General features: G+C 34.8%; 1 protein-coding gene across 4 annotated transcripts in view; it reads right to left on the reverse strand.

Annotated features, from left to right (window-relative positions):
• The window catches only part of LOC150106270 (mini-chromosome maintenance complex-binding protein), a 219,422-nt gene that overhangs the window by 118,521 nt on the left and 77,146 nt on the right, over window positions 1–23,755 (reverse strand). For all 4 annotated transcript variants that reach the window (XM_090392291.1, XM_090392292.1, XM_090392293.1 and 1 more), the window contains exon 4: window positions 19,092–19,274. In XM_090392291.1, the coding sequence (XP_090248417.1) occupies window positions 19,092–19,274 (183 nt within the window). The remainder of the gene's footprint in view (window positions 1–19,091; window positions 19,275–23,755) is intronic.

Consider the following 23,755-nt stretch of genomic DNA (forward strand, 5'->3'; position numbering starts at 1 on the left):
ATTAAGCAGTTATATGCAGATAACAATTATCATTTGTGTGCAGTACTGCTGAGATAAAAGGTATAATGTTCATCTCCTGCCTCCTAGGGGTTTCAGGTTGAAGATCAAACGAGGTTTAATATGAGTATGTGATTTTTACTGCAATGGTATGGAGGGCATAGCATTTCAGAAACTTCCTTGAATTTCTGGAAACAGCTACTGCAAAAACCATACTGCTAAAATGCAAACCATTTTAGTTTGTAGCCACATATTTGATGACCTTCATTTAGGAAGTGGAAAGAAGATGTAATGTTACCTCTCTGCTTCATTTTGGAGAACTTTTCTTTGATTCTCAAAATATATGACTTGTCTTGCAATAAAGACTGATCCACAGTAGCCTGCTCTTACATAGCAGATATCATGAACAGCGGATTCTGTAAATAAACTTGTAATTTTTAAGGTGGAATATGGCACCTTAAGTGAATGTAAAAATATGGAGAGTTTATGTGGTGATGTGGGAAGGAGAAGGGAAGATCAAGGCTATCTTTATTTCACACTGATTCAATATCACATTTCCGTGAGTTGAATACATGGTAGAATTAAAGACCCCCCCCCCCCTATATTCCCAGTCATCCTGATTAAGACTTCCTTGGGAAGCTGTTGAGGAATGTTTTTATTGTTTTACATTTAAAATCATTTTATAATATGATTACACTGAGAAGCTATGGATAACGTAAAGCTGATTCAGCTTTGCATGAAACAAAATCCACCCTTCCATAATACCTCAAAAGCAGAGTTAATAACTCTGAGAAGACAAAGAAAAACTCCACAGCAATTACTGACATTATGTATATTAATTAAAAATGAAAGACTTACTTATTACACAGATGCATACCTGATGACCTACGATTAACCAATAATCTGGTAAAAGGCGTCTGCAAATGTTCCAAGGAAACTACTGATTAAATGGTTTCAAACACTCATTTATAGCATACTTAAAGTAAACAATGCTAACATTCCTTAATGCTCTATTATTGATGCCAAGGACCCACCAATCCCTAATTAGCCCAACTATTTATCAAGGTTACTAGTCGCACATTTTACACAAAATGAGTCTTATGTGAGAAATTCCTTGTTTCACTGAGAAGACAAAGGAGTGGAATGCAACAGAAACCATCTAAGCATGTTTCAATATCATTAATTTGTTCATAAACATTCTCAGGGATGAGACCTTAAATCTTATACAAGAGTTCCTCCTTTCTGATGCTATTCAACTACTAAAACAATGGCTAGACAGAATTTTTTTTTTTTTTTTTATATAATACTGACCTATAACATGACAGTGCCATGAGTGGGTGAGAAATTAGAAAGAAGAAAGGAATTTATTGAATGTGTTTCTTGAAGATCAGAGAGCTATAATCTGGGGAAAATAGTATGAAGAAAACTGCTCCAAACAGTTGAGATATGAGAGGTGTGCAAATGAAGGAGAATGAAGGAGAAAGATGAGAAGTTTATTCAATAAGTTTGGAACTGAAAAGTATACTGGTGTATACTTTTCAGTTCCAAAAAGACCAGTATACTTGATACATTTCAGATACATTTGAGATGCACCATCACAAATATAGGAACAGTACTGAGGTCAGGCAAATTTGAGCATTATAAAGTGTCAGGAGTTGAGTTGAGCAGGAATACCAAGTTTTTTTGGAAGCTGAAGAGACCTGATGTGCTTGTACCAGGATAGGCTACATCTGAGTCAAATCAATAACAGAAAATTGACCATAGTTGGTGAGCAGAATATTGTCAAAAGTGAGAGAGAAAGGGGCATGGTCTACCTTCCAGGAAATGACACAAGAATGCATTTTGGTGGCATTAAAAATTCACAGAGTTATTCTCACCCCATTTGCAAATGGTAAGGAGATCAGTGTTTAAGGCATTGGTTAAAGATGATCTTTAAACAGCTTGAGCATCACAAGGTTCTTAAAATTGAAAAGAGGAGCAGAGAGTACTATCGTCAGCAAAGCCATGAATAGGTTTGGATCTCAGAAAGAATGGATCACTGATGTAAAAGAGGAAGAATGTAGTTGAAAACATAGGAGCCTCGGGTACCAGCATTCTTGAAAAATCTGATGAAAGTAAACCATTCACTATGATCAACAATAAACTATCAGAGAGAAAGCTGGTAAACCATTCGCAAGGAGAAGTCACATAAGGTAGTTTGGTGAGACCCACAATGCCAGACTCATTCAAATGCCCTGGAAATATCCAAATATCTCAACTCTTTACTCTATACAGGTGATATTATACTTGTAAATAAATCTGCTACAAGTCTGCAAGATTCCCTGACTAAATTGAATAACTCTTGTAATAGATTTGGTATGAAGGTCAGCAATAACAAGTCAAAGACAATGAAAATAGGCAGAAGCAATGAAAATATCAACTGCATTTTGAAAGGAGAACCCACAGAACAAGTAAAACATTTCAGCTACTTAGGCACGATTTTTAGTGAAGATAGTAAATTAAATATGGAAATAGACAACAGAATCAACAAAGCTGGAATGGTAGGAAGTCAACTAAATAAATTTATATCAAATAAGAGAGAAATTAGAAAAAAACACTAAATTAGCTATGGATCTGAGAGTTGGGTTAGAAATAAAACACTTGACCAAAGGCTAGAGACCACAGATATGAGAGTCTTGAGAAAGATTAGAGGCGTGAACAGGTGGCATCAGTGGCAATGTCATATTAAAAACGAGGATATTAGAAAAGAAGTTAATATTGTTAGCATCCAGGAATGTGTTAGCAGAGCTAAACAAGTATTAGCAAAACAAGTGTTCTTTGCCAGGTTGGCAGGAAAAAGATCCAGAGGTGGATTGATACAGTAAAAAAAAGTGCCTTAGAAGATAGAAGTATAAGATCAGATAATATTGAAGTCATGACAGGTAACAGATTGATTTGGAGGAAAATTGTAGACAGGAAGTTAGTAATAGTGTAAGTTTTTCATGCAGTACTATCACATCCTTTACATCCCTTGAGGGTACATATCAGGAATTTGATGATGATATCCAGACTGATAACTTGAGTTTCTCCCAGCATTTTTCATGGCTTCAACCACCTTTGGATTCAGGCCATGTAGAATACATATTGGCAACAATCATGAAGTAACTGGTGAGTCTTCAAATAGTTAGCAGTTGATTACTTTTTCATTATTTCTGAAAGTACATTTACTTCCTTTTTTTTTTTTTTTGAAGAAAGTGTGCAGGTGGAGGGGAACAAGCTGGATTACTTCCAAGCTTTAGAAAACCGTAATGAACAATGAAAGGAAAAGTCCTAAGTAGTGACACCATCTATTGTTGGATAGAGAGAGAGAGAGGGAGAGAGAAGAAAAAAAAAAGTATTCATTTGATTTTAAAATGACCGTTCCCTGTCATTTTAAGACCAAAATGACTAGGACACAGTAATTTTAAGATCAAATTAATGCTGTTTTATCTCTCTCTTTATCCAACAACAGATGCACTAATTAGGACTATAGTTCCTTGTGTTGTACATTAACAATTATTTTAAACTAGTCCACTTGTTGCAGTTTCTTGTACTGTGACAAACTGTGTGTTCTGAAGATGTTGGATAACACCAGCGAAATATTAGCCAAATAAGTGAAATAATTATTTTCTTATATGCTGCTTACAATAGTTACATATAGAAATTCAAGAATGCTTCTGAAATGTTATGCATCCCTACTCATTGCAATAAAACTCAAGGACCTATATTAAACCAGGTTTGGTCCTCTCTCATCAACGACTGGATTTGCTTAAAATTAGGATAAAATGAAAATTATACCTTTCACCTCAATAATACCACATACACACACGTGGATGATACTGATACATGCTTAATAGCCAAACTATGTAACTTTTATTTTGTTATCATTGTGTACTTTGATAACAAAACTGAAGAAGGGAGGCAAAACCTGGTTAATAAAATCTGGTTTTGAAACTAAGAACACAAAACTTAAAGTTAACAGTAGTTTTCCTTATTTTTATCTGACTAATTTAGCAATGGAATTATTGTTTTCCAATGAGAGACAAAGGAGAACCTCACTCTTTGACATGAAGATATTTTTGATGAAGATCTAAGGAAGCAGAAAAATTTACAGCCTACACACCCTTTAACACAAAAGTAAGTTTGTATATATTAAGATTCGGATGATACATATCACTGAAAAAATCACACGGTAATCCTTGTTAAATAAATAATGAATTAAAATGTGCAAATGCTTTTCTTCTTTGCTAAATTTAGATGCTATACTCCCAAAAGGAATTAGCTATATGCTTATATAATAAAGTATAAAGGTGGTTTTAATATTCAGGTTAACAACCTGAATATTAAAACATATTTCTGTGGGTATCATTCCTCTCAAAATTCTAAAATACATCAAAAATAATTTATTTATATATATGTGGGGAAGGGGGGGGGCTGAAAAGTTCTGATAAACAGCTAGAACAAAAATGATATTAAAGCAACTGATATAACCACAAGAAAGAACATATCTTAAAACCCTTTAACCCACATGTTTTGTTAAATTATAATAATTTGTTCTTTTTCTTTTAGGATATATAAGAAGACATGTCAATTCCTTCATGGTGATTATCACAACTTTCCAGTGCACCCTCATGTATATATATATAGTGTTTATGAAGATCAAGATGTGTTTCTGAAAAGTTAGCAATCTTTTTTCTTACTTTACATGACCACTTACAAGTGATGTATTCTATTAACAGGATGCCATCTAGATAATCTTGGCATGTTTAGCTAGATAAAATTTATAATACACACAAGAAAATGTCTGTGTGGTTAAATATTACAACCAAGCCATTCTTATTGGCAAAACAATTCAAAATGATATTAATAATTTCATACCAGTTGCATGGAATTAAATCAAATCTGGTATTTAGTAAATTTATTTAGTCATTTCAGTTTTGGTTTCAATCAGGTAGAATGCATAAACCAAAAATGGATTGGAGTTCTTTAGATAATGGGTCTTTATGATAAATGCAGGGGGGGCGGGGACTTCAATCATCTTGGCAGCTGATTAACTTCCCTACCAACTCAGATATACGTGTACGTCCAGCAAACCCTGAATATGATACACGATACCTGTTGAAAAAAACATGGATAAGAAGTGCAATTTGGCTGTCATGTCCATAAGAAGTTGCGATAATCCACACATGGAGGAGAACACTTAACCAGATTACCTCACATATATAGCTAAGTTCAGTTACATATATCAAGAAACGTATTTGCCATTTGCTCATAACTGGAATTAGCTAATGAAAATCCAAATTAACTGTTTGACAGAAATAATTATCTTGAATTAAGTTCTGGGAGAATAATGTATTGGTGACCAAGATAATTAGCAAAAAAATCTGATAATGATATTTGTCTTCCAAGATGATGCAATATTTAAGTGGAGAAAGCATGAAAGAATATCTTATTTTGCACCATCTTGGAAGACAAATATCATTATCAGATTTTTTAAGATTTGGATTTTCATTAATAAATTAATGAAAATCCAAATCTTAAAAAAAAAATACAGCCTCATTTGTTCCAAATTAAATTTTCTTTAGTTTTCTATTCATAATCTTAGTTTGACGATTAGTTCACAGATTGTATGAAGGTTCGAACTTTCACGATTTTGCTTTATAGAAAACTATACATAAATCTTCAATAATATCGTGTAATGTATAATCTTTAATGTAATCTGTAGTTCTTTATACTTCAACTTTCTTGGTTTCCCCAAATCGTTCATTACAAATTGAACTAAATGACTGTTATGAAATAAGCTGTTATGTACATATTTTCTGCTATTTTAGATATTATGCAGCAGTTTTGAAGTAGCGATACATCAAAAGTGAAATTTCATTTCTAAATTTTTCATAATAAAATTAAAATTACATTTCACCTTTGATAGCTAACCCCCCAACAAAAAAAAAAAAAAAAAAAACTATCTCACACACATAAAACTGCTAAGTAACTTTCGTTTTTTGTTTGAATTCGTTATTTTTCCAAAGTAATTGTGTACCAGAAAACTTTTAATTTTTCAATATTGAAATTAAATTGTGATTATTATAAATTAACAAATTTCGTATATTTTCTCATTTATATTATTTTCTGATTATTATAAATGAAGGCATTATGTGATATTGGGTAATTGCAGAAATTAATGTTTAAAAATAGTGTCATCCTACAATAGAAATATCAGAATAAATTGCTATTAATAATGGCAAATACCTGTTGGATTTCTGCTCAAGACATGGACTGGTTATTACTAACATAATGTTCCAACATAAAAACATGCACAAATTCACATAGATAGAAGAGGCAAGGAATAAGAAAAGTCTCATTGACTATGTCATTGTTGATAGTGATGTTTTCTCACTGGTGCAGGACACCAGAGTGTACAGAGGATTTGAAATTGGAAGTGATTACTATTTAGTCTTGAGCAGGATAAAATTGAATTTCATATTGAAAAGAAGAACATGTAAGAAAGTTTTAAAGCAAATAAAAGTTGTGCAGCTCTCAGATGTGAACTGTAGACTAAAATACACAAATATTATTCAAGAAAAAATGCAAGGGTTTTGAGAACAGGAACCAAACCTTGGAGATTTAGTGGCAAGCCCTGAAGACTGATTGATTCAGCCAGAGAGGCATGTGGTGAGGCTGTGTGCAAGGATATCAAAATCAGAACTCCATGGTGGACACAGAAAGTTCAAGATGCAGTGAAGGAAAAGAAGAAAGCATATCAAAAGTTCCTGGCAAATAAGTCAGCTTGTGCTCTTAGAGCATACAGAGACAAATGTAAGCAAGCTAAACACTGTGTAAAACTGGTTAAAAAAAAGTCATGGAAGGACTTTGGCAAGAACATAGAAAATAAATATAAAGAAGGTGACAAGATATTCTGGAGGTTGTTGAAGAAGCTCAGAAATGGAGGAAAGAGTGCAAAAGGAATTAGAAATGATAAAGGTGACATGAAAACAGGAGAAAAAGATATCCTTGAAGTATGGAGTGATTACTTTGAAAAAAACTGCTAAATGAAACAAGCAGTGATGACAGCACAGTGGTAAAAAACACTGACCAGGCATGCAGTCAGGAATACATATCCATGCTTGAAGTAGAAAAAGCCATCAAAAGCCTGAAATGTGGAAAGGCAGCAGGAGTAGATGATATTCGACCAGAAATGCTCAAGTATGGAGGTATAAAAGTCTTACAGTGGCTGCACTGCATAGTTCAGAAGATCTGGACAGAGGGACAAATTCCAGATGATTGGAGTAGAGCTCTCATAGTACCCATATATGAAAAGGAAAATAAAACTGAATGTGAGAATTACAGAGGCATTTCTTTATTAAGTGTTCCTGGTAAGTATACCTGAGAAACGGTTGAGAAGGATTGTGGAAGAGAAGCTTGGTGAAGAACAAGCTGGATTCAGGCCAAATAGAGGCTATCAGGATCAGATTTTCACTTTACGACAAATAGTTGAGAAATCATGGGAATATAACAAAGATCTGTATTTAAGTTTTGTAGAAAAGGCATATGACAAGGTGCCAAGAGAGAAGCTATTCCAAATGCTACAGTTATATGGTGTCAATGGAGCATTATATCAAGCAATACTTAGTCTTTATTTAAGTTGTAAGTCAGTAGCTAGAATTGAAGGAAGTACAGAAAGATGGTTTAATGTTAAATCTGGTGTCAGACAAGGATGTATATTATCCCCTCTCTTATTCATTATCTATACTGATCACATTATGAAGGAAAGTGGTATTAAACATGATATCAAAATTGGAGATGGTAATTTCTGCTCTTTGCTTTATGCGGATGATGTTATACTTCTAAATAAATCCGCTACAAGTCTGCAAGATTCCCTGACTAAATTGAATAACTGTTCTAATAGATATGGTAGGTCAGCATTAAAAAGCCAATGACAACGAAAATAGGTAGAAACATTGAAAATATCAACTGCATTGTGAATGGAGAACTTATAGAACAAGTAAAGCATTTCAACTACTTAAGCATGATTTTTAGTGAAGATGGTAAGTTAAATATGGAAATAGATAACAGAATCAACAAAGCTGGTATGGTAGGAAGTCAACTGAATAAATTTATATGGAATAAGAGAGAAATTATCCAAAACACTAAATTAGCTGCATACAAGACAGTGTTTAAACCAATTTTAACTTATTGATCTGAGAGCTGGGTTAGAAGTAAAACACTTGACCAAAGACCGTATAGAGACCGTAGATATGAGAGTCCTGAGAAAGATTAGGGGCATGAACAGATGGCATCAATGGCAATATCATATTAAAAATGAGGATATTAGGAAAGAACGTGATAGTCAGCATCCAGATATTATATAATTATTATATTATATAATATATTATAATATAAATTATTATATAATATATAAGACCTGATAATAATAATTTGGAAACTCATCTTTCGATTATAGATTACGATAAAGCATTTGACAAAGTAAAAAGATATATACTGTTTGATATATTACAAAGAATAAATATACCTAATATTTTACTACATGCAATATTGAATATATAAAAAGATAATGAAATAAAAATAAAAATAAATGAAAAGTTGTCCGAAAAACAATCTATAAACCAAGGAGTAAGATAGGGATGCCATCTGTCTCCAACACTTTTCAATATTTACATTAATGAAATATTAATACAGTGGAACACCTTAAAATACATATGGGCAACCGCCAGCCTGCGGGCCGGATATGGCCCTAATCTATTTCAGCGAAGTTTGTCTGATTCATGGTGGGAAAAACATGGTGTGTTCTACTAACTCACATTAAGCTGATATCATATGACTTGCACAAAACACACTGTTTTCTCCAACCAAGATCTCTTTCTCACTTTGACTAGCAGCGTGTGTGTGAACATGTTACAACGTGTCAGTTTGGTACTTGCATTGATGTTGTGCTTTGTTCGGTGCCTACATTGATGTTGTATTCTGTTCAGTGCCTGATGTGTAGAAGACAGTTTTGTTTGACAGTTCTGAATATCGCTTATAAATTTGGGACAATGTCAGGGGTTATTGCAAAAAAAAAAGTAGATGCAGAGAATCGTCAATTTCAAGACAGCTGGAAGGAGGATTATTATTTTATTCTGAATAAAGGTTTGCTTGTATGTTTGCTGTGCAACGAATCCGTATCCGTGAACAAAGAATACAACTTGAAGAGACACTTTACTTCGAGACATGCGGATCACCCAAAAATTGATGGACAACTACGAAAAGATGAAATACAGAAGTTGAAGAAGAACTTGGATACCCAGCAGCAAATGTTCAACAAGCAAAGAATGCAGCACCACAGCATTGTCAAAGCCAGCTTTGTGGTAAGCGAAAAAATCACTAAGCATTCTAAGTCATTTGGTGAAGGAGAATTTATCAAAGAATGCCTGAAAAGAAAAAAGACTTCGAGAATATTTGTTTGTCGAGATGTACTATTATCTGACGGACTATTATATGGCTGATGATATCAAAAAAAGTTTAAAAGAGAAGATTGCTAGATTGGAAGCATTTTCAATTGCTTTGGATGACAGCACCGATGCCTCCAATACAGCACAACTAGCAATATTTATTCGAGGAGTTGATGCAGATTTCAACATCACAGAAGAATTACTGGCGCTTCGGCCATTAAAAGGAACAACTACCAGTGAAGATATATTTGAAACAGTCAACACAGTCTTCGAGAGATTTGGGCTTAAATGGAGTTCACTATCTGGCATATGCACTGATGGAGCCCCTGCAATGGTTGGTGCACAGAAGGGATTTATTGGAATAGTTCATGAAAGAGCAATAGAACTACAAATCCATCAGGAAAATTTAACAAATTTTCACTGCATTATCTACCAACAAAATCTGTATGAAAAATCGATTAAATTCACAAATGTTATGGAAGTTGTAGTAGCCAGTATTAACTTTATTAGGTCACATGCACTTAATCACCGCCAATTTAAGGAGTATTTGGCAGACCTATTTTCGGATTATGAAGATGTGTCTTATTATTGTGAAGTGCGGTGGTTGAGTAAAAGTAAAATGTTAAAATGATTTTATGATCTGAGACAAGACATTGCAGATTTTATGGACATAAAAGGAAACACAATTAACCAAGTAAAAGATGATGAGTGGGTGTGTGATTTAGCATTCCTTGTAGATGTCGCCGGATACCTAAACGAACTGAATCTTAAATTGCAAAAACAAGGACAATTAGTTCATGAACTGCATGGACATGTCAAAGCTTTTTGTAATAAACTAAGATTGTTGGAAAGTCAGATAAGAGTTAAAAATTGTTATCATTTTCCTACTCTAGCAACTCATAAAAATATCCCTTATAATTGTTATGGAGATGAACTGAAGGCACTAATAGTGCAATTTGATACAAGGTTTGCTGACTTCAAAAACAAAGACTCCACATTCGCTATATTTGCTCGTCCGATGGATGCTGATGTAAATAATGTGCCAGAAAACTTATAGATGGAATTTATTGAGCTTCAGGCAGATTTAGTGCTAAAATCACAAGTTAACAACATTGCTTTGACGAATTTTTATAAATTTTATTTGGTGGAAGAAAAATATACAAATTTACACGCCTTTTCAAGAAAAATCATTTGTCTTTTCGGCAGCACATATATGTGTGAACAGTTTTTTTCCAGGATGAAATACAATAAATCGAAAATTCGGACAAGAATAACGGATGAAAACCTTGAAAATTCTAAGCGATTATCCTTAAGTAATATTAACGTCAATATTGATAGTCTTGTAGTTGAAGTACAAAGCCAATCTTCACATTAAATTGTTATGTCGTTCATTATATTATAAAATTTATGTAGAGCTTCATACCAAAGCATTATATTATAAATAAATGAAATATGAAGTAGCAAGTTGTTTTAATTCATTTAATATTAATTTATTTTATTTAATAATTTGATCCGGCCCTTGACTTGGAGACAGAATGATAATTTGGCCCCCGAACTAGGAATGGTACAGTCCACATTCTCACAGTATACTTTGGAGTCCAATAGATATCAACATGCTATTTACATTTATAGCGCCTATGATTGTGCAAGGTATCGTGAAAAAGCACACACTCAAAATGTATTGGCCTACAGAATGGATTCTGAACACGGCAATGTTTCCTGATGTTATGACTGAAAAACAATTCAGTCTCATCGTAAAGTATTTGCATTTTCAGAATAATGAGGAATATGATTAGGCAACATATCCTTACCTAGACCTCAACAATATTAATGATTTTCTTATGAAAAATTGTTGGAAAATATATCACTATATATTCCTGAGAGAGTGAGTATCAATGAAAGCTTTATGTCATTCAAAGACAGATTGAAATGTAAACAGTATATTCTCCAAAAGTATAGGGTAAATTTATGCTTTGAGAAGCGAAAAGTGGATATCTTTCGGATTTCAAACCTTATATAGGAAAGCAGACTGTACTCGAGCAAGATAAATATTCAGATCTTCCCCTGTTGATGCATGTAGCCATAGAGTTACTAGCCCCCCTTACTGGGGAAAAGATAATGAGTTACAATGGATAACTACTGTACATGTCCTGAAATTGCTAATTTGCTTTTACAACATTTTACAATTAATTATTGTACCGTAAATGAAAAAATGTGAGACATGCCTCGAGATCTGGCATCAAGTAAATTATTAGAGGGGTGAATCTGAGTTTATCACCGATGGAAAGTCTTTGCAATATGTTGGAAATACAAGAAAGATGTTTTTCTGCTATCCACCCTGAACAATCCATCAATGGAATCTGCAAAGAAGAATGGTTTCAAGAAAGACAAATCCATTGCTGTATGTGCATACAACGACACTATGGGTTGAGTCTACAGATGTGATCAGTAGCTATCATTTTACTCTGTAATGAGCAATAACATGAGAAAAATTACAAAAAAGTGTTTGGACATATATTGGATTTTATTATTTGTGAGAGAGTTTTATTTTATTATTCCTGAGAGAGAGAGTGAGTATGAATGAAAGCCTTATGCCATTCAAAGACAGATTGAAATGTAAACAGTAGTTTCCTCTTGACCAGCAAAAATGTATGTCTGCCATAAAATATCTAGATTACAGAGTGGAAATTGCATAAGCACTGCAACAAGTTTAGTTGAAATGTAAACAGTAGTTTCCTCTTGACCAGCAAAAATGTATGTCTGCCATAAAATATCTAGATTACAGAGTGGAAATTGCATAAGCACTGCAATAAGTTTAGTAAGAAGAGAGAGCAAGAAGGAAAACAGGATATCCATCCAGATTTCTGTAGTTGAGCGCTGCTAACTCTAACCATATCCTGGAAACTTTACCACCAACAGCTTAAAAAAATAAAAAGCACTTGTTGAAAGTTTTTCACTTGGTTATATTATAAATTAAAGATACCAAGAAATTATATACTTGGTTTAATCCATTATCCAAGTATAAGCAAACAAAGTCTGCACCTGAAGTATCTTTCAGGATTGGGGCAACTCATGGCAAAAGTGGTATTGACTTCACATAACTTGCTTTAGTCATAATGGAAAGCACATCTCTTTGCGGACATGTATAATGCTATGCATTATGGGAAGGGTCACTACCCAGACCAGTTTCGACCTTTATTGAGGTCTCATCAATGGGAGCCAGACCCGGAGGTGAGATACTAAGGTTGAAGTAATGCAGAAGTCATATTTTCCTATATGAGTTGCCAAAAGGTGTCACACCTTATTATTAAAATACTCTGGATTGGAGATAGATAGTTGTTGAAAGTTTTTTTTTTCACTTGGTTATATTATAAAGGTGCAACCTTTGTTTGCTTACACCTGGATAATGGATTAAACCAAGTATATAATTTCTTGGTATCTTTAATTTATAATATAATCAAGTGAAAAACTTTCAACAACTATCTATCTCCAAATCCAGAGTATTTTAATAATAAGGTGTGACACCTTTTGGCAACTCATATAGGAAAATATGACTTCTGAATTACTTCAACCTTGGTATCTCACCTCCGGGTCTGGCTCCAACTGATGAGACTTTAATAAATCTCACCTCTGGGTCTGGCTCCCACTGATGAGACTTTAATAAAGGTCGAAACTGGTCTGGGCAGTGACCCTTCCCATAATGCATAGCATTATACATGTCCGCAAGAAGATATGCTTTGCATTATGAGATACTGGCAAATGATGTGAAGTCACAAGTTGACCCAGTCCTGAAAGATGCTTCAGGTGCAAACTTTGTTTGCTTACACTTGGATAATGGATTAAACCAAGTATATAATTTCTTGGTATCTTTAATTTAAAATAAAAGGTATGTAAATGTTATTTGCTTTAAAAAAAAATCAGAAAGGAGACAATAATTTGGAATCCTGAATGTAAAACTGTTCAAGATATGAAGTAGGTTCCAAAGGTTTCAGGCCTGATATACAAATTTCATACCAATTTTAAAACACCGTGTGTGACAGATGGCACCATCTATGGGGAGGTTAGTGTACCAGTTTCAACTCTACCTGTGTCATTCAGTTGGAGGCACTCATTTCACTAATTTGTGGTACACTAAGTGGCTGTAATGTTAAAAATTGAGTACAACGATGTGAAACAAGTGCCTCCAAAGTTTTTCACCAAAGAAAGGCTTTCTCCAAGTGCTATCAAACACTGATTGGATGGTGTTTGTGGGGAAGCTTCTCCATCATATTCCACCATGAAATAATGAGCTAAACAGTTTTGCCTAGGAAGAGAAAGCGTCAAAGATGGTCCTCGTTATGGTCGGACTGAGGAAGTGATGACTGAGGAAAATGTCTCTCTTGTTGAGGAGGAACTGCTCGATGACAGATGGTTGAAGCTCAAAGAAATCTCAGCAAGGTTGGGGCATTCTATAACAACTGTCTTTCACATCATTAACAAGAAGCTTCACATGACGAAGGTCAGCGCAAGGTGGGGTACCCCCACTTCTCCTCTATTCAGAAAGAGCATCATGTGACCTGTTCCTGTAAGTATTTTTAGAGATTTACCAAGGAAATCAGAGAGAAGTGCACTGAAATCCATTGTCACCAGGAAATGAATACCACCGTGAATGCAGAATATTATGCTTCACTCCTACACAAACTGCGCAACGCCATATGGCTACTGTTGTGAAGGACTGTGACTTCCAGGAGATTGACCACCCACCCAACAGCCCAGAATCTTGCACTCAGTGACTAGTACCTCTTCTCGAAACTGAAGCAAGACCTTTAAGGAAGAAAATTTGCAGATGACAACGAGGTGAAAGAATCAGTTTTAGGCCATTTTGCAAACAAAAGTACAGGATATTTTTTCAAGAGCATAGAAATGTTAATTCAAAGATGTGAAAAGAGTGTTAAAGTAAAGGGAGATTATGTCGAAAAGTGACATGGTTATTTTCTTTCTATCACCTCTAAGAGTTAGTCAGGCCTGAAACTTATGGAACCACCCTCATATATAAATTTTGAACAGTACGAAAAAAAAATGTTCCCTTTCAGGACCACAGTCCCTTCTTGAATTACAAATATTGAGAGAGGGAAGCCTGACAATGTACTGATTCCAATTCCTCTTGAAAAGGAATTTAAGTCATTTTTAAAACAGAATAATATATCATTCTTTTCGAAATGGCTAATAATACTTTTTTTTGAGGGAATAATTATGGTGCACAAATCTTCAGGAGAAATAAAGGAATACTGCAAGGAGACTTTTTTTGGTATCTAATTTGAATAGGATTTTTCTGATCACTTTCTGGTGAAAGGTCTGAAGCATTGATTGTTGGGTGAGGAAAAGTATGATGTCAGGAGAATGACTTTCTCTGTGGGTGATGATGCAATATGGGGGGGGGGGGTGAAAAGTTGATAAACACCTAGAACAAAAATTATATTTAAAATATCATTTTAAGTGTTGTAAATGAAAAAAATATAACAGTGTTGTTATTTTTTTTTTGTTTTTGGCCACAATCGAGCATGCACCATTGACACAATGAGGTTATGGAGCTGGCTGGTATTAGTGATGGATGATTTTTCATCTAAATGATAAATCATGGATCTCTTGTAGCTTGGCTTCAATTATTTGAATTTTGTGGGAGAAGGTTTGGTCAATAATAGTGAGGCATTGCTCCAAACTTTCAATGCATTTTTCCAATTTTAGGAACTGTTTCACAGAAGGGAGGCATAGTGGACAGAAGAAAGGTTGGTTCAAGTTCACAAGAAGTTTGCATGTCGATTTTCATGCACTGAACATGTGCTCATTGGTGACAGAAATCACATAAAAGGCCTTTTTTTGGTTTCTGTGACATTAGTAGTCTACAGTTGTGACACTTGATAGCATCAGTGGTGTTTTATTGGTGGTGGATGGCCACACAGCATTGGATATGCCCAACGTACCATTGTTGGACTTTACTGCCACCATCTTTGCTCTTTTATAGTAGGCATTAGTGGATGCTTGCATGTGGCTGATATTTGAATTCAGATAATAAATTAATTACTAAAGAAGAGCTATACGACTTCATTTCGTAATTCAGAATTGCATCGAAGTTGCCTTAGCTTGCACTACTAAAAAGACATGAGCGCTGCCCAAGCATTCATATATTCACCTTTTATTAGGAAATCAAATGGCAGTTTGAATTAGAGTTTTTGCTCTCTTAAGGTTTCTGCCTGGTCTCTGAAGAGATACCAACCAGTTTAAAACAGCTGTCAGGCCAGTGAAACCTTAAAAAATGCACTAATAAAAGCCGAATATACGGATGCTTGGGCAGCACTCATGTCTTTTAAGTAGCGCAAGCTAAGGCAACTCCAATGCCATGGATTGTATTTTCGAAAGCTCTCGGGTCAATTTTACGAAACTTTCATCATTTCTACAATTGCTCTGATATCAACTTTGCTCAGATAATAAATTATTAATCATCATGCTTATAAAAGTTAGTGAGCATGATGGAAGAACAAAGAGTAAAAAAGCTCTTTGTTCTTCCTCCTTCTCACACAACATCTCAGAATAACAATTATTAGGAATTCAAGTTAGGTTTTGGTTTGCAAGTTCCAAAAAGATCCTCAAAATTCCTGATATGCACACTCAAGGGATGTGTATACTATGCTAACTCTACATGAAAAATTTACAATTACAAACTCTTTTTTGCATCAATACACCTAGATCTTGGTCTTCCTCTGGGTCTTTTTTCTCCTACCATCCTTACATCGAACATTTGTTTTGCTAACATTTCATCTCCTATTCTGTTTAAGCAACCATACCTGCTTCTGCCTGAGATTAGCTTTGCTCACAATTTTTAGATATGAATGTACTAGCGATCGGCATCTGTTTACTCCCCTCATTTTTCTCACAACTCTCATTTCTGTGAGAGTTGTGAGAAACAACTGTTTCATTTCTAATCGAACTCTCAGATACATAAGATGAAATTATTTTGAATGTTGTTTTGTATACTGCAGTTTACTGTTCTTATTCCATGTAAATTTATTTAGCTGATTCCATACTATACCAGTTTTTCTAATTCTATTATTTTATAAATTTAATTCCAAAAAGATTCTACTGAGAAATTCCTTTATAGAAACATCTTTAGAAAACAAATCACACACCAGTATAAGAACTCTGTAGAAGAGAAAAAAGAAAGTATAATAAATTTAGTTTAATCCATTATCCAAGTGTGAGCAAACAAAGATTGCGCCTGAAAATATCTTCAGGACTGTAGCAACGAATTGCCAGAACTACTTCAGCCACAAACTTTGTTTGCCTACACTTGGGTAAAGGATTAAACTAAATTTATTATAGTCTAACCAAGTGCAAAATAAACTTCCAACATCTTTCTCTAAGGTGGTACACCGGTTGGCAACTCATAGGGGTAGATATGACCTCTCTATTGCTTCTGCCTTAGTGTCACCACCTCTGGGCCTGCCTCCCACTGACGAGGCCTTTAATAAAGGTCGAAACCGTAATGGGTAGTGGCCCTTCCCTCAATGCATAGCATTATACATGTCTGCAAGGACATGTGCTTTGCATGTTGGGAGATACTAAGACAAGGAGTGATGAGAGCTTGGTCCACCTTTGCTCTGAGTTGCCAACAGTTGCACCACCTTGCTACAGTCCTGAAGATATTTTCAGGTGCAAACTTTGTTTGTTCACACTTGGATAAAGGATTAAACTAAATTTATTATAATCTAACCCAGTGCAAAATAAACTTCCAACCAAAAAACAAAGGAAGACATATTCTAAATAAAAAATAAATAAAAATTGCATTTGGAATATATCTTTAGATTTGCACATTTGCTGTTCAACATAAGTAGTTGATCGATGTGCTGACTAAACTGTTCTCTTTAACACTGGGTCCTAGACCTACTGGGTCTTAAAGAACCCTGTGTCCTGACCATTTTTAGCTTTATTTAAAAAACTGCTGTGCAGTATTTCTATGGAATATCCAAATAATTATTTTTGTCTTTTAGTTAGCATCTTTGACAATTAATCAGAACAAAAACTTTAGTTATGCATGTGGTAAGGGCTCCAGAAACGGATTGCAAGAAATCAAGGTTTTTGAAAAAAATAAGAAGTTAATTTTTTATTAGTTTCTATTTATATTTACTTCTTTATTGTTCAAAATTCAACAAATTCGATCAAAATATTGCTTAGCTGTTAGATAAATAATGAAAATTATAAATAAAATTTATGTGTGTTATTATTATTATTATTATGAAAATATCATTTTATATAGAGGTGTACATCACTATTAATTATCTACTATTGGCCAAAAAAGTCAAAACGGTAAATTATTGAATTAGGCCATTCGGTTTTTGAAATGCCAGGACCTTGCGTGCGATCGCAAACACAACTCGCCGGACGACCTTTAATTTGGTCACCGCTTGTTCGAAGTTCTGTGTCACTGTCACTTGAATCGGAGCTCACATTTGTGGGGAGATCTGCTTCCTTTTGTTCTAGATCACTGTCTGCCCAATCATCTAATTCAGATCCTTTGTTATTGAGTATTTCCTCGAGCATTTGTTCTAATTCACGTTCACTCAAGAACCATTTTATTCTTTGGGTCCTGGTCTGTTCATGGTGACAGAGAAATTCAAACTGATCTCTCATGTCACAAGAAGTCGCGAATCCCTTATGTATAAATATAAACATGTGCAATCATGCATGACGCAGCTAATGGGCAGGCGTTATGATATACTAATATAAATTCCCTTTTTTATTGATAAAAGTCAACCATCCTCATGGATAACGAAGCTGAAGATTCAAATTTAACTATAGTACAGTCTGATAATGAATTTCAAGCATATATTATTATTTTCAGAATTTTTAATATTATTACATAACACCTCCAGGTAGTCCAAAGACTAATCGAGAGAGGGCACGTGCTCTACAACTCTCCATCTCCACCAATCCATCACCCGCAACTATCTTCATCATATACACCAACGCTATCTACTTCTGATCACCACCACTATTATTTTCACAGACAATCACAAACATCCATGCTCACGGCGGGATTCGAACCCACCCTTCAGTTGGAGGGCGGATACGCTAACCACTCGGCCAACCAGGCCAGCTTGTAGAGATTAAAGAAATAATTTATTATAGTTAGATTTACCATAGTATTTATTTGAGAACAGCATTAATGTTATGGGGTACTGGTGATCTAAACATCGATAGGATTCTGGGTTCACGCGCAATCGACGTATCTTTATATATCAATAGGACTCAAAATGTTAATCTCATTAATCTCTCAATACAGTCAACTTGCAATATAACAAACTTGTAGAGATTAAAGAAATAATTTATTATAGTTAAAGACTTACCATAGTATTTATTTTAGAATAGCATTCATGTTATGGGGGCTAGGACTTTTAGAGCAATCTGCTCATGTAAAGAAGTGTTATAATGGTATTCACTAAGTGAAAGTTAATTGTGTGCAGCTGTTTATCAGCTGATTATGATGAACATTTTCCCCCCCAACTGCCTCCAATTTCTGTATCACAAAACTCAAGTTTCATATATATATATATATATATAAAATGTGTTATTATTAGCCACTGAGATCCTTACCCCACAACTTGCAAGATCTTTATAAAATCCACATTGCAGAGTTCTCTGTTGAGTAGCAGTATCAAGAATATCACAGGCACTTAGAAAAAACTCTGGATCAAACATATCTTGAATCATGCACCGAAACCTTACCAGAGAATTAGATTTTAAGGTGTAAAGTTCTGAATTATTTAAAGATGGAATCTGAAAATATAATCAATTTTAATATCACATAATATTATCCTGCTAAAATGCAAGTAATAAAGATTAAATGGAATTCTTTACTTAATCACAGGTATATAATTAATCTCTAACTGGATCTCATATTTAAGAGGCAATTAAAATTTCAATACCAGTGAATGTATTTTATATGCCTCCCTATTAAGTCTAAATACAAACTGCAGTTTGCATTTAAAAAAAAAAAAAAGTGGCCTGATTCTACTTTGCCCTTTTTCTCCTGAGGGCCTGTGATTTGTTAGACATTAATTTATCTTACTATACAGAAATCAAAAAGAGCAAGTATAAAATATTCTGTTTGTTTACTTGCATATTTTGTATAGGGGTAAGGGATAATTTCTTTATTGGGAATTATTCCAGAGTAAAGATATGCGCAATACATCTCTAATACAGAGACTTAGCCTCTTCTTTACAAAGACCGTACTGTGTGGCGAAGAGTCGCATCCTTCCAGAGGTGCCCCCCGTTTTCACAGAACAGTGCAGTTCTAGACTGGAAAGTCAAAAAATATTCAGAGGAAGGCAATGAGAAACCATCTCTGTACCTTGCCAAGAACATTCTATGAACATGCCAAAAATGAGAAAGTACAATATGGTGCTGGATAGTAAGACCACTGGGCCTGAAGGTATCCAACATGCAACTGGGGAAGAACAGAGGGCTTCCACAAGTAGAACTAGTTTTTATGATGTGCCCAGGTCAAACCTGGAAGGAAGTATGGTCACGGATGTTGCTGGTTGGAAAAGGGAGGCTCCCTGTTTCACAAGAAACCACAGGATTGGAACTTGGAATGTTAGAAGTATGAATCAAGGTAAGCTGGAAATAATAAAGATGGAAATAAAGTGCAAGAAGCTGGATATATTGGGAATAAGTGAACTTAGATGGACAGGAATGGGCCATTTTCAGTGAGGGAACTATATGGTGTATTACTCAGGACATGAGACAAGTCGTAAAAATGGAGCATCTTTCTTATCAGGAAAAAGATGGCTAGGTATGTATTAGGTTATAATCCAGTGAGTGACAGAATAATTTCTCTCAGAGTGAGTGGACATCCAATGAATATGACCATCATTCAGGTTTATGCATCCACTACAGAGACAACAGAAGAAGACACTGAAGAATTTTATAGCAAGTTACAAGAAGTGAGAGATGCAACACCAAAGCGAGATTTATGGCTACTTATTGGAGATTGGAATGCAAAAGTGAGAGAGAATGAGGAACAGGGAACTACAGGTTGTTTTGGTTCAAGCATTCGTAACACTGCAGGGAAGAGACTAGTTGAGCTTTGTGCAGAGAATTCTTTGTTTGTTGCTAACGCCTGCTTTAAATAGCATAAAAGAAGATTATACACATGGGTATCACCTGATGGGCAATACAGAAATCAAATTGACTATATACTTGGACAAAGAAGATAGAGAAGTGCAATTCGGTCTGTCAAGACTTTTTCGGGTGCAGACTGTGGAACAGATTATGAGTTATTAGTGGCTACAATACATGTGAAATTACAGAAACTGAAAACAACACAAATGTCAATCAGATATGATCTTGGAAACATACGACTGAATACAATATTAGTATACAGAAGAGATTCAACACACCCAATTTGTGTGAAAGAGAACCAGATGAACTATGGGAAGAGATTAAAGATATAATTAAAACAGAAGCAAAGAAGAATATTCCAACAGTTTGTAAGAAGTTTAAATGGATGTCAGAAGATGCCATCAAAACTGCTACGGAAAGGAGGAAAATGAAGGCCACAGGAAATTTGCAGAAAGTACAGCATTTGAACGCAGAGTTTCAACGACGAGCCAGAAGAGACAAGGAAATATACTTTAACCAGGAATGCCAACAAATAGAAGACCAAAGCAAGAAAGGAAAAACAAGAGATCTTTTCAAAAACATCAGATAACTAACAGGGAAGTTTAGTGCCATGGTGATAATATTGAAAAGTAAACATAAAGGATATCTTACAGAAGCAGCAGTAGACATCAAAAAAGATGGAAAGAGTATACTGTTGAAAGTTTATTTTTCACCTGGTTAGACTATAATAAATTTAGTTTAATCCTTTATCCAAGTGTGAGCAAACAAAGTTTGCGCCTGAAAGTATCTTCAGGACTGGGGTAAGGTGGTACAACACCGGGCAACACGTTGCAAAGGTGGAGCAAGCTAACATCACTCCTATCTCAGTATCTCCCATAATGCACAACACATCTCCTTGCGGATATGTATAATGTTATGCATTAAGAAAAGAGCCACTACTATAATAAATTTAGTTTAATAGGAGTGATGTTAGCTTGCTCCACCTTTGCAACGAGTTGCCTGGTGTTGTACTACCTTACCCCAGTCCTGAAGATACTTTCAGGTGCAAACTTTGTTTGCTTACACTTGGATAAAGGATTAAACTAAATTTATTATAGTCTAACCAAGTGAAAAATAAACTTTCAACACCTTTCTCTAAATCCAGAGTAATTTAATAAAAAGGTGGCACACCGTTTGGCAACTCCTATAGGTAGAAATGACCTTGCTAATGCTTCTGCCTGGTATCTCCACTTGGGCCTGGCTCCCGCTGAAGAGACCTCAATAAAGGTTGAAACTAGTCTGGGTAGTGGCCCTTCCCTTAATGCATAACATTATACATATCCGCAAGGAGATGTGTTGTGCGTTATGAGAGATACTGAGATAGGAGTGATGTTAGCTTGCTCCACCTTTGCAACGAGTTGCCCGGTGTTGTACCACCCTACCCCGGTCCTGAAGATACTTTCAGATGCAAACTTTGTTTGCTCACACTTGGATAAAGGATTAAACTAAATTTATTATGATAAGAGTATACAGAAGCCTTTTACAGAAAGGACTCCAAAATTACTGAGAAATTTGAAGAGCAAGATTATACACAGGAGCCAGTACACCACTGGAGAGTGAAGTGAGGTGGGCACTGCAACAGCTATCCGGTAAGAAAGCACCAGGAGTAGATGGAATACCTATTGAGCTGCTGAAAGGCCCTGGGAGAAGAGGCAGATAAATTTTTAACAGCTCTATGTCAGCAAATTTGGATCACAACTATATGGCCTAGGGAATGGAAAAAATCAGTTTATATACCTTTATTGAAAACAAGCGATGCAAGAGAGTGCAAAAATTAAAGAACTATAGCACTGATTTCTCATGCAAGTAAAGTCTTACTTAAGATCATTCAGAAAAGACTGGAACCATTCTTGAAGAGAGAAATGCCAAATGAACAAGCAGGATTTCGAAAAGGCAGAAGAACAAGAGATCAAATCGCCAATGTGAGATGGATAATAGAAAGAGCACATAAATATCAAAAGAATGTGTACCTTTGTTTCCTTTACTATAGCAAGGCTTTTGACTCTGTAGATCATGTGAAACTGTGGAATGTGTTAAGAACAATGGGAGTATCAGAGCATTTCATTATCCTTCTGAGGAATCTTTATTATGAACAGGAAGCTACTGTCTAAACAGATCTTGGAGAAACTGAGTACTTCACAATAGGTAAAGGGGTGTGACAAGGATGTATTTTATCTCCATACCTGTTTTACTTGTACAGCGAATACATTTTAAGAATGGCGGGGCTGGAGGAGTCTTCAGTTGGAATTAAAATTGGTGGAAGAAATATTAATAATTTGAGGTATGCAGATGATACCACCTTGCTAGCAGAATGCAAAGAAAATTTCGAGGAACTTATTATGAAAGTTAAAGAAGAAAATGCTAAATATGGTCTTAAATTTAACCTCAAAAAGACAAAAGTTATGTCAACATGTGAACTTAATGATTTTGAAGTAGATGGGCAGAAAATGGAAGCAGTTAACAATTTTGTGCTCCTAGGATCCCAAATTGATAAAGTTGGTTATTGTACTGAAGAAGTTAGAAGAATATTACTCAGAAAGAAAGCAATGACAAATTTAAGCAAGATCTTTAAAGATATTTATTGGTCTCGCAACAAAAAAAATCAGAATTGTGAAAGCAATGGTATTCCCTGTGGTACTGTATGGATGTGAAAGTTGGACCCTAAGAAAGAGTGAAAGAAGGAAGATAGATGCATTTGAATTATGGGTTTGGAGACGCTTACTAAGAATACCATGGACTGCAAAACAAACCAATAAATCACTGATAGAGAGAATAAAGCCAGATTTCTCCCTCGAAGCTATGATCATCAAATATTATAAGCGCATTTAAACAATGGAAGGGAAATGTAGTGTGAAAGAATAAGTGTCAAAAGATAATCTTCAGGAACAGACTCTAGACTTTGTATATAGGAAAGATAATTTCTTATACTAATTGTAAAAGAAATATAAAAACAAAATAATCCCATCCTTTGGGAATAATCTTTGGATGGTATGTAATTATCCTTTCTTGTAGGCTTACACGGTGATCTGAATACATTTTGGAAAATTATGGAGACAACTACCGTGTTTGAGTAAAACTTAGTTTAATATAAACC

Source organism: Typopeltis vanoorti, chromosome 5 (genome assembly GCF_054136105.1).
Source record: "Typopeltis vanoorti isolate ZY-2024b chromosome 5, IOZ_Tvanoo_1.0, whole genome shotgun sequence".
Taxonomy (NCBI): domain Eukaryota; kingdom Metazoa; phylum Arthropoda; class Arachnida; order Uropygi; family Thelyphonidae; genus Typopeltis; species Typopeltis vanoorti.